Below are 12,501 nucleotides of genomic sequence, written 5' to 3'. Positions count from 1 at the left end.
ACAAGAGTTAATATAATCTGTGTCTGCTGCAGTTCTAAGAATATTACATATTTATCTTATTTAATTCTATCAACAACATCCTGGGGTGAGTCCTTTTATTATTTCCATTTTACAGATGGGAAAACTAAATCTTAAAGCAATTAAATAACTTTCCAAAGATCCCATGGCTACTAAGTGGTGATAAGATGAAAAATGAGATCCAGTAGGCAGATCAAAAACAGCAAAACATCAGCCTCAGCTGCGGGCTCATTTGATGAACCAGATGACTAAGCATTCAATTATGAAGAAAGAAATGAAAATAAAGAATATGCTGGAAGTATATTGTTGAAGATAGCATCCAAAAGGCTAGCTATAACTGTCATATAACCATAAAAACATGTGCATATATGTGTAAATTTCTATTTATATATTTGTTTCAGTTCCCTAAAATGTGAACTTTTTTTTTTAACATGTAAGAATGTTTTTCAGTTTTTGCATATGCAAAATGCAGATGTTTACAGGAGTTTATTTGTGTAGAAGATTGGGTGTAGATCGAATTCAACCTCACAACCACTGATCTTCTCATTCAAGACCCTAGGCTTCTCTTCCACATGAGTGTATGTGCATATGTGAGTCCTTTAGATTTCCACAACACACAGAAACCACACGGCTACATACTGAAGCATACAAGCTATTATATATTTTCATAATATAGAATTTTAAGGTATAGTAATCAACAGTGGCAAAATAATTCTGTCTTCGACATTATTTTTTTGTGTGTGAGATCCAACCTGTAATTGAGACCAGAGAAAACAGTATGGAAACACAAATCCACGAGAACAGGATAAAAATATCATGAACAGCAAAATATGTCTGAGTATTTAAAACCGTATAGAAAAAATAAATTAGATGAACAATTGTGTAAATATAAATTAAAAAAGATGACATTCTTAATAAATAAAGTTTACTATTTACAATTTTATATATTGCTGAAAGACTTAACTTAGATCCATAAAAACACATAAACAGGAAAAAAAAAATAAAACCCAAAATAGGAGCAGCAAATTTATGCGCGTGAGGTACAGAAAAAGGATTGGAATTGTGTTTTGTTTTTGGTGTTTAGATTTTTTTTTTTTTTTTTTTACTTTTTTTATAGTAGTAGGCCAGTAGAATTCTCATGAGAACAGATTTTTAAGCACTTCAATGGAGAATCATTTTTGGTAGTTTCCAGAAGGTGCCAAACAGATTTCAACATCATAACAATTAGAAATACCCATAATAATTATAACAATAATAAAAAGGTATAATATGATACATAAATATGGAAGAGCAGTTTGTAATATGAATACATTTTCTCTAGACGAGATCACAGTTTTATTTTGTAAATATTACATTTAAGTATATATATACACACATATATGTACAACTATATATACATGTGCATATATATGTAAATTTATATTTATATATAATATCTTTATATAGATAGATATCTGCGGACAGGTTATTGATTATAGAGACCCAAGAAAGCAACTCAATAATTGTTCAAAATTCTCCTCACTGACTGCTGGTGTATTAGTTTGAGAAGCCCCGAGTTGTTAGCACTCAGAATGCCATATCTTCTTTTAATGAACACTTGATGTGGAATTTTAAGTCTGAGAAGAAGATGAGATTTTAGTGACTCCCTTCCTCCATGAGGTTGGAAATGGCCCATGAGTCTTAACTAGACCACAGTAAACTGACTTTTACACTGTAAGATGTAATTGGCTTTTAATCAAATTCTAGAACTGGTAAAGGCCAGCACAGGGGAGGAGAAAATCCAATGTACCTAGGAGTGAAATATTCCCAAATACAAGCCTCTCTCTTAAGGTGGATTATAAAATCCAGGAGCTCCAGCTTTCTTCCTTGAACTATCACATGAGCACTCCCTGTCTTTCTTAAATGGCCAATGGGCCTGTGCATTCTTAAAAAGTAACCCATGGACTTTGTGTCTCTCACAGATTGCCACAGCCCCTTTAAAATCCTCAGGGCCTCACCATCCCCTGCCATCCCACTGTGAGGTAGGTAAGTAGTATCATCCCCATTTTGCAGCTGGAGAAACTGAGGCAAATGGAGAAGCTATCTGAGGACTTGTTCAAGATCACTGAGCAAACGGAAGCCTGGAGTCAAGAATTCCAGGTTCTTTCTCTAGAGACATAACTCCTCTCTCGGCTATTATACAAATCTTTTAAAGATCAAACCATTGGTAGGAATTTGGCAAAACGTAAATAAGTTACAAGAATAGGCTTTTATTCATTTGCTATTTAGTCTTTGCATTTGCTGATTGCTTGGTTGATTTTGTTTTGTTTCTCAAAAACCATGGGAAGTACCTGTCTGGTCATGTAGCAGCTTTTTTAGGAAAGTGGATCGTGCAGTGTGATTCTAAGTGCAGTCTTTATAAAGCCCAGTGCTCTACTGGTAAATACAAACATTTGATAACGTGAAAAGCACAACACACTATGTCCCCTTAATATTAGGTAAAACCAATTTCCAGCCCTCCCTACTCCCGGCTACCACTGATTGCCACCAAACAAATAGACAAAATGCTCCCCCGACAACAACAACTACATATCAAGGGGGAAGAGGTCTTATTCCTGGACCTACCACAATGTACAGAAAATAACAGCATTATAAGATCCCGCTTTATGTCTCCTGCTAGGGAAAATTTTTATGGTTGTGTCTACCTACTAGTCTGTAGAATAAACAGTTCCCTTTAGGAAGCACAAAAATAGGTTTTTTTTTTTTAAATTCTTATTTTTAATCATGCATTTTATTTCCTTTTTAATCTTTGTCTTCTATCAATCTCTATCTGTACAGCTTTCTTACTGTCAATTTCTTTTTATTTTCCCACTTGAAGTAGTTCCAGAAAAAAAAACAAAAACAACCACAAAACATAAAACCTCAAAACTGTTCACTTGAATTTATGGTTTCCTTTCTTCCTTCCTTCCTTTTTCTTTCTTTTGTTCTTTTTCTTTTTAAAACACAGGTAAGACCTATAACAAATTGACAGTTACAACCAAGTTAAATTGAACCTGGAAGGGAGGTAGCTGAAATCTGTCTGAAAGAATTATTTTCAACAAATAGCATTTAAGCATTGGCCAAGGTGGGAAAAAGGCCAAGAGAACCGTCTAGGCAGTGACTCAACATGCTGAAGCCCGGAGTAGCAGTGCATACCCTCCATCTTCAAAGCCCTATTTATTTATGATTGCTCCCTTTCTTTTTTTTTTTTTTTTTAAATTTTTTTTTCAACTTTTATTTATTTTTGGGACAGAGAGAGACAGAGCATGAACGGGGGAGGGGCAGAGAGAGAGGGAGACACAGAATTGGAAACAGGCTCCAGGCTCTGAGCCATCAGCCCAGAGTCCGACGCGGGGCTCGAACTCACAGACCGCGAGATCGTGACCTGGCTGAAGTCGGACGCTTAACCGACTGCGCCACCCAGGCGCCCCATGATTGCTCCCTTTCTTAACACCCTAATTTAGCCACCAAAATGGACTTCCCAAGGACTATCTTCCCTTAAGAGGTGGTTGGCACAGACTATGGGGGTAATGCAAGTCCTCTGGGCATGCAGTTAGGGTTGTGGCTTGGAAAGGCTTCCCAAAACAGGGTTTGGGGAACTGTCTTCCTCATCTTTTCTTTCTTGCTGCCAACAGGCTAATACTTCTTCAACCCAGAACCCCCAACTGCTTTAGGGCCCCCGAGCTGCTGATAGACAACAGTGCTTCAGACCTGCCTCCTTGTGAGTACTCCATTATCCTAAGCAGGAAATGATCAAAGGGATAAGACCATGAGTTCATTCCCAGAAAGAAAATGAAGCCGGAAATCAGTGCCTCGCACAAATAGAACTGAGTCTCTTTCTCTAAGTTTTGAGAAGGGCCTCCCACGTGAGCATGAGGCTAGTCATCAGTGGGGTAGCCTATCTTGCCTAATATCATTGTGAGTAACAGGTTTGATTGATGGTAAGGAGGAGACTGGGTGGTTCTTTGCTCAACTCAATCTGTGAGTTTGAAGATCGAAGTCAGCCTCTAGGAAACTTTGCTCAGCTGGAGAGTATGGGCATAGACAGGCTGAGAGTGAAGGAAGAAAGACCACGAGGGTCAATTTAAGGGAAGCCGGTGAGGTTTTTCTGTGGTTCCTGCAACCCCACCATTAGTAATGGCGCCTTTGGGTCTCCAAGACTTTTTGCACTACTTCCATGCATGATAAAGCAATTGGGAGGGCCCATACCATTACCTTTCTTAGTTCATATCTTGTCAGCTGACCACACATGCTGATAACTCAGCTAGGGCAAGAGAGGGGCTTTAGAAGTTGGCAAGAGTCCTAAGATACTGGAGGGAGTACCAAATGGGATCAAGTCTTCCAATTTTGAGGATGGTTTTGCTAAGGATTGGCCCTGGTAACTATAGAAAATGATCTGAATATAAATGAGATGTGAGTTTGTAAGAAGGAAATATAAGGGATTTGAGTCTGTCCTTAACCATGGTGGCAGCTTCTCCATTCTGGAACCCAGTCTCAGAGTTTGGAACACGGAACAAGCCACACGAATCTAAGCACTGCATCATTTGTGGGCACCTGTGCAAAAAGCACCTTGATATATGTATATATTGGCTGATAGATGTCTTCTCAAGTGCTCTTGGTCAGCAGGTAATTGCTGTCAGGAGTAATACAGGAAGAAGGTTCCTGAAGTTATTTTTGGTCCCCATAGGAGAAAGGACGATGACTGATTAACAATGACTGCCTCAGGTGCAGCAATGAGGAGTCAGCACACATGCCTGGGGTTTCCCATTCCTGTGCTAGACTTTGTTTTCGTTGGTTGCTTTCACTAGATTTGAGATGACATGATTTACAGCAATCTTTATGTGATACCCTCCTACTGCCTCATTTTCTCAGTTCCAGGTCTAGAAATTATGTCCAGCTTGACCATTCTCGCCACCTCTTTCCATATTAATTTCTTCCCATATTAATTCAAAAGGAGCAGACAAGTAACTGGTGGAAAACAGGCAAAGAGGACCCCAATGAGGTAGGGGCTTCCACATGCAATGGACTACCTCCCTCTCAACTTTTGGAGGCTGAACCTGGGTAAGAGGGAAGGGCGGACCAACCACAGGTGTGGATGGGAGTCCTGACAGCTGGAAGACTATGTGAAGAACATGATGACCATGTTTGGTTGTTGGGGACTGACGCTGTGTGCTCTTTAGCTTCCCTCTGAGGGCCCTCAAGAACACAGCTCAGATTGATCATATCCAAAATGATTCTCTGTTCTAGAATGCTGCTCAGGGCAACCGTGAGGTCCTCAGCACCAGAGCCTGATCTAGCCTGGAGGGCCAGGAAGGCTGGGATAAGGATAATAACTCAAGAGTCCCCACAATTCCAGCAGTCTCTGGATGGCCCCAACAGCATATTTAACACTGGTCCACTTGATTATAAAATCTAACACTGGCTCAGACATTCTGGACTCTCAGTGAGGGTTTTAGTATCTCTAGTCCCTCTACTCCCTCCTAGGATGAGAAGCCCACCCATGGGGGATTTAACTTCTCACCATGTGGGCCAATGAGGGTTTTTCTCTTGCAGAAGGGCTAAGAAGTGAGGAGCTGTGGGAAGATGTGGGTCACTCTTAAGGCAGACTGTTTGGTTGTGTGGGGTTTTTCCTAACCTAGTCCTACCATCTTGGGGGTACTCAATGTATAGGATAGAGCAGCAGGAAAAGTAGCAGCGAATGTGGTCCCAAGGCAAGATTTGGGGAATGGGTGGGTTCTGGAGGGATATTATGGCCTCAAGCAGGGGGCTGTTATAATACCTTGACACTGCAACCCTATGCCATTTCCAGCTTGGCCTTAACCCTGGAGTTGGGGTAAAATCCCCCCACGGCAGCAGAAGAATTAGGGGGCTTTGCATACCTTGGATTCTTTACCTCATCCTGGGTTCTACTTCCCTAGAAGGTAGGTGATCAGAGACCATTTCACTTCTAATCCCAAAGGACTGCACAACAGTGCATGCCTGACATGTTCCAAGCCTCAGAGTACAAGCTATCTTGACAACACTTGGTCTTAGCAGTTTCTGCGACTGTTCTTCTCCCAAGGACAGTATTGACTAGGAGCTTGGGAAAGGGAAGACTGAGTTTGTTCCCGTCTCTCTCCGCTCAGTCTCCAAAACTGCCCTCACACAGATGTCTGTTGGGGTACGTATGCATGCATGTGTACTAACCACATATGTGCATACTCCTAACTGTATAACATGTTTCTTGCTGTGGCTGTGTGACAAATGATTTGAATTTTAGGCTCTGGGACAGCACACTTGTATATGCAATCCATCTAAGACTTTGGGATGGGATTCCATTCCATCCTTCAACATGGCGAGACTTGGTTCATGCGCCCCTACTATGAGTCCTTCCTGGGTGAAATTAAAGGCAGACCGGTTGGGTGCTAAGGATCCCTGGTGTGGGGAGGCCATTCCGTTGAGCAGCTGACTGTGAAATCAATACCAAAGGGATGCGGGTCCTGGCGCTGGGAATTCTTTGTCAACTCCTTGTCCTTCCTTAGCCATGGCTGTATCCCCGGAGGTCTTTCCGGCTGTGTTCTTGGGCCTGGGGGTCCCGACAAGCACAGTCACCTTGCAGGTCACAGGACATAGGGAATGGGGTAACCTGCAGAGAGAAAGAGAGAAGAAGTGAGCCAGGTGGTTGGGTCTGATATAGTTTTCCAATGACTGAATTTGGTGGGGGAGGGGCAGCAGACTCAAGTTCAACTCATAGCTCTGTTTCTTGCTAGCCCTGCAATAACTTTTATCAAAATCATCATGGGTCATTGTAACAGCAGCTTCCATTTTCAAGGGCATTTATTATAGGTCAGGCACTTTCTAAATAGGAAAACATCAAATCTTTTGACAACTCTGTAAGATGATGGGTAATAAAACAATCACCCTTTTTCAGACAGGGAAACTGAGGCTCTCTGACAGGGGCAGGCATTTGCCCAAAGTAAAAAATGACAGATCTGGTATTTAAAGTGGGAGAAGCTACTTTTCTCTGAGCCTCAGGTTCCCAGCTGGAGCACTGGTATCATTAAGCCCCACCTTGCACTGTGAACTCTAAGGGCTGAATGAAATCATGGGTGAAAAACTGTAATGTAAAATGGTAATGTAACTGTAAATCCCAAATTTTTGGTTGAAGGCTGTTGAGGAGCAGATTTTAAGAAAGAAAAGCTAAGAGGTATACAACATGAATTGTTATACACATGTAACAAAAGCTGTGAAAAAAATGTAAAAACTTTTCCATCCCTTCACATGCTCTGGGACCTTGATCTGGCTTTCCTTTCTAGAAACTGAAAGCGCGAATGTCTTCCCCATGCAGCAGATGACTGGTCTTCCCAAAGGGCACAGTGCAGGCCCTGCTTGAGCCAGGCCCAGCCTGGGCTAACGCAAGAGGATTTCACCTCATTGCATCATGGTATTTGCATATAACTTTTCCCAGGAGGCCCCCATCTGCGCAGATGGGTGTAATAACCTCATTCGCCTCCTGCCTCGCCAGGGTCTCCAAGTGCTCACACAGTCTCAGGGAACATCTTTGTCCTCCTGGCTTGTGGACTCATTCTGTGTATCTAACTCTTCTCTCTGCCTCTTGGCCTGCCTTCCCTCCCTCCCTCTCAACCTCTTTCCATCCTGCAATTTTGCAGTGATTTAAAATGGAAGATTGAAGTATAAGCTCCAGCCCTCTCATCTACTGGTGTGAGCTTGAGCATATGACAACTTCTCTGAGCCTCAGTTAATTCATTCATTAAATGGGCATAATGAAAGCATATACCTCCTGAGGTTGTGATGAGGGATAAGGGAACTGATGAAAAACATATAGCACAGTTCTTGGCATATGCTCAGTGCATCGATGGATCGATCCATCAATTGAGAGATATCTCATCTCTCTCCCTCAGTGAGGCAGGAACCATGTCTGTTTTGTTCATTCTTGTTTTCTCAGAGCTTAAGCCATAGAATGAATGAATGTTCATTTCTCCACCTCTCTCTCTTTCATTGTACCCATGACTAGCACATCTCTGTTTCTCTTTTCAATTTAAATTCATAAGCATTCAGGGGTGCCTGGGTGGCTCAGTCGTTTGAGTGTTAGACTTTGTCTCAGGTCACGGTCTCATGGCTCATGAGTTCGAGCCCCGTGTTGGGCTCTCTGCTGTCAGCACAGGCTTGCTCTGGATCCTCTGTCTCCCTCTCTCTCTCCCCCTCCCCAACTAGTGCCTCTCTCTCACTTTCGAAAATAAACATTTAAAAAATTCATAAGCATTCATGAGAATGCTAAGCATTCTCATAGATGCTTCTTCCACGCAGTGTCTTTCTGCTTACAACTACTTGCTGTTCCCTGTTCAGGACACAGACTACCTAGTTCTGGGGAAAATCCCTCCACTGCCATGACCCTCAGATTCTATATCCATAAAAGGGTGATTTTTAAAAAGACCACACATTTCATATGGTTGTGAAGTCCAAACACAAATAAACATCCAGAAACCCCAGCACGTGGCCTCACACTCAGGAGATGCTTGTGCTGAATCAGATTTCCCGCCAGCTCACATTTCACCATCGGTGACACCTTTGCTGCCTGTTGTCCCCTTCTCCCACCTCCCTGACTTCAGCGGCTTCTTTGTCCTCAACTCAACCCTTTCCTTTATCTAGTCTCTTCTCCTGTCCTTGCCACATGCTAACATTAGAATGATCCGGTTACCTCTAATGTCCTGTGCAGAGTTCTCTCTATAATTCTTTCTCACTGGGCTCTAGGACCCATTAGAGAGAGTCGCACATCTGATTTCTCTCTCTTAAATAGAGAGAAAAAGCTTAAAAGAGAAAGAGCTACCCGCTGCGTCTCACACAGGCAAAAATTGAACAGATCTCTTAGAATAAGACCCAAAGTCCTTACCATGAGTTCAAGGCCTTGCATGATCTGATCTCCACACACACTTCTTGGACCACCTCTGGCCCCTTTCTCTTTCTGACTCTTGGTGGCTTATTTATTTATTGGTTCCTCAAATACTACGATTGTTTTCCTACCTTTTTTTTTGCCCATAATCCAAACTTTATGGAAAAAGTGACACCAAAGTACAAGATCACTGTTGTATACCTTACAAAATTAAACATAATTATTGGCAGATAACCTGGAATTACTGAACAGATAAGACTTTCTGTAATAGAACACAAATTCAGAAGGTTGTGTGGATCATTAGCGTCGTTTTCTTCTAAATGAACCCCTTCTGTGACCTTTCCTCCTGTTGGCTGGGATGACACTGTCCGACAGCCTCCATAGAGAACCACCATCTGAGCAAGTCTCTAGCCATCAACCTTCCTCTCCCCTCACTGCTCTTTCCTGGCCAGCTGCTCCTCCATTCTTCAGATCTTTGTCTCAAGTCTCACCTCCTCCCTCATTGGTCTGACCAAAGATCGCATCGTCACCTTCATCTCCTATCACGTCATCTCATTCAGAAATGCTTCTGTACTTGTATGCCAGCTCAGTCTGAGAAAGGACCGTGTCTGTTGTTGACCTGAGTCTTTATACATCACATAACAGGCACTCAATGGACCCTTGAACGGAGGAACAAATGAATGCATGAATATGCACCCAGAACACAAGGCAGGGACCCTCTGCTCTTGCACTCACTCTCTATGTGAGTGTGTACATGTTACTTCCCTTCTCTGGGCTTCACTTTCCCTACCTGTACATTAAGCTTTGATTCTAATGCTCTCTACCTTCCCATCTGTCTGAAAATCCTTCTCATCTGAGAAAGGCAGAAGGCAAAAGCCCTGGCCAGAAAGGATGTAGAAATTTAGGCTTTCTCCACAAACCCTGTCTTGCATGTTCCCCTTTCTGCCATCCCCAGTTCTACTAGCTTGTCCAATATCACCAGCTGGCAGGGCCCCGTCACCAGTTAGTTTCTCTAAGCCAGTGTGGCCACCCTGGTGAAGTGAGCACGGCATGGCCACTCCCTTTCCTCCCCAAGTCAGCCAGGGCAGTTTTGGCATTTTCCCAAAGAAACAAGTCTGGAAACTGAGGGAAGGAACCCCGATCAGAATAACAAAGTCTAGAAGGTTTGGCCTCAGGAGGCAGATCTGGAGCCTCCTTATCTTCACTGCATGCTTGTAAATACAGCTGCATTTACCGAGCCCTTGCTAGGAGTTTGGGAGGCAGACAAGTTCAGGTGTGGGCTCCACCTAGGTGCCGCTTTTCCAGCAAGTCCTTGGCGCCCTGGGGACTTCATGTCCCCATCTGTAAGGCAAGGGTCCTTGGAAAGACCTCACAGGGTTCTGGTGAGGAGTCCACAAAATAACCAGCTCGCAGAAGCCCTAGTGCAGAACAGACGTACAGCCTCTTGTTTCCTCCTCCCATCCTTCCTCTTGCATCTTAGCAAAGTGCCTATTCAGAGCCTGCCTTGGGATCCTCTCTTGTCACAAGCATCCTCTGTGGCAAGTGGGAACAGAAGGGTAGAGACTGTCAGCTCTACCCACTTCCCAGGTCTGACATGGGTCCACCGCAGTGAACACCACTTTACACACACACACACACACGCTACCAATTCCTGCGGCCCTTCCACGTGCCGGATAATTCCTAAGGTGCTGGCTAGTCCACACTGCACAGTGCTGTGAGGCTGTCGCTATTAGCTACCCATCCTGTAGGTGAGAAAATAGAGGCTTCAAAAAGTTTAAAAGAAAACAAACTCACCCTGGGCCTCACTACCAGTCAGTAACTAGACGGTGTAGGATTCTAAAGTCCACTCCAAACACTGAGAGCTTTTCAGCAGGTGAGAGTAAGAAGGCTCCTCCTTCACAACCTGGCCAGGCTGACTGCTGCTGTGTCTTTTGATAGCCAATAGCCTTTTATCCCTTAGTATATGCCTGGCTGAGTTAACCCAATGTGTGCTATCTCACTCACTCCTCCCAGCAACCCTAATAAGGCAGCTATTCTTACCAGCCCCATTTTACATCTTGGAGGAAACGAAGATGCACAGGGGTGAGTCACTTGGCTGGCGGCTGGCCTGAGATCTGCATCCCTGTTTGTAACCACTCCTTGGTACCGACCCCCCAGGAGGCAGGCGGAGCAGGAGTCAGGGTCCCCTTTTTATAGAGAAAGAAACTGAGACATGGGAAAAAGGGTCACATTCCTCGTAAAGTCAGCTCTGAACCTAATTCCCATGTTTCCTGGGAAATTCCCCAAGCAGCTTCCTACCTTCTCCCCCAGATGGGCTCCCAAGAAAACCTACCACCCACAGCACAAACGCCATGGTGGCCAGTTTACATGTGGGATTCCCAGCACCGTGTGGCTAGGCTATCCCATAAATGGCTTGGCCACCCACTCTAGGATTCTGTCAACAAGCCCAGGTCAATGACCAAAGGCCACGAGTCTCTCCTTTTCTCCTCTGTACTGGAGATGGTGCTCAGGGACAGGGGTTTCTCCTTGGGGTGAGTTGCCCAGGATAACACCTCCACCTGTGTGTGTGTGTGTGTGTGTGTGTGTGTGTGTGTGTGTGTTTGAGCGGCTCAGGAATACAGCCCAGGCAGATGCACCACAAGGCCTGGCTGCAGGTCTCCTCTGAGGCTGGGAGACAGGCAGGGGCGGGATTGTGACTCAGACTCAACAGGGAGGTCACAAGCAGAGAGTGTGGGGAGCAACACGCGTCCTATGCTGAACGCCAGAACGCCTTGACTGCCCACACGCCCACCGTGGGAGCTTGGGCACATCACTTCACCACTTTGAGTCTCAGGGACTTCACGGTGTCGACAGATGTAATGAGATCAAGCAGACCAAGGTGTGATGCAAGTACAAGGACTACCCGTAAGCTCTTTGGAGGCAGGGTAGATACGTGCCTGGTACAGGGCATGGAGGAGTCAGTGAATACAGAGGCGTGTTTAAATGTGGATAAAGTGGTCATATGGATACAGGGAGAGAGAGTAAGGGAGGGAAAAGGGAATGAGACTTGGGTTTGATTCCTTATGCTGTTAGGCAAGTTATTTTCGTTTTGGGGGCTTCAGTTTCTCTGTCTGTAAGATGGAGGCAATGACAGGCCTGTCCATTAGAAGTATTTTGGATAAAGTATAAAATTCAAGTAAAGCACCTAGCATGGTATATGGGCATAAAACATGTGCTCAATACATGATGGTGATAATGAGGGTGACGGTAATAGCGATATTGGGGATGTTGCTGTTGATGGTGGTCATGATGATGTATGTTGACAATGGTTATGAGAATGGGAACTTTGAGGGACAGATGGGTCTGAATAGGATCAAACTAAAATAAGTATCTAATACTTACAACTCCTATCAGTCTACACTAATACCATGTATTAGGTATTCTTGTGGACATAGTTCCTCGATAAGCCATTTACAGATGAAATGCATGTTTACTCAAAAAACAAAATAAAATAGTGTCTGATTTATCCACATGGAGAATTCAAAGCTCCATCCCAAACAGGGAAAATCATAACACTCCAGAAGCCAATGATTTGG

At 43.8% G+C, this 12,501-nt stretch overlaps 1 protein-coding gene across 1 annotated transcript in view; it reads right to left on the bottom strand.

The window, feature by feature from the left end:
- Positions 1 to 3,467: 3,467 nt before the first annotated feature.
- The window catches only part of PAPPA (pappalysin 1), a 242,095-nt gene continuing 233,061 nt past the window's right edge, over positions 3,468 to 12,501 (bottom strand). The window contains exon 22 of the mRNA XM_030294042.1: positions 3,468 to 6,661. Within this exon, the coding sequence (XP_030149902.1) occupies positions 6,554 to 6,661 (108 nt within the window). The 3' untranslated portion in view covers positions 3,468 to 6,553. The remainder of the gene's footprint in view (positions 6,662 to 12,501) is intronic.

Source organism: Lynx canadensis, chromosome D4, assembly GCF_007474595.2.
Source record: "Lynx canadensis isolate LIC74 chromosome D4, mLynCan4.pri.v2, whole genome shotgun sequence".
Taxonomy (NCBI): Eukaryota; Metazoa; Chordata; class Mammalia; order Carnivora; family Felidae; genus Lynx; species Lynx canadensis.
Note: the sequence above shows the minus strand (reverse complement) of the source record. Positions and strands in the feature narration are given on the sequence as shown.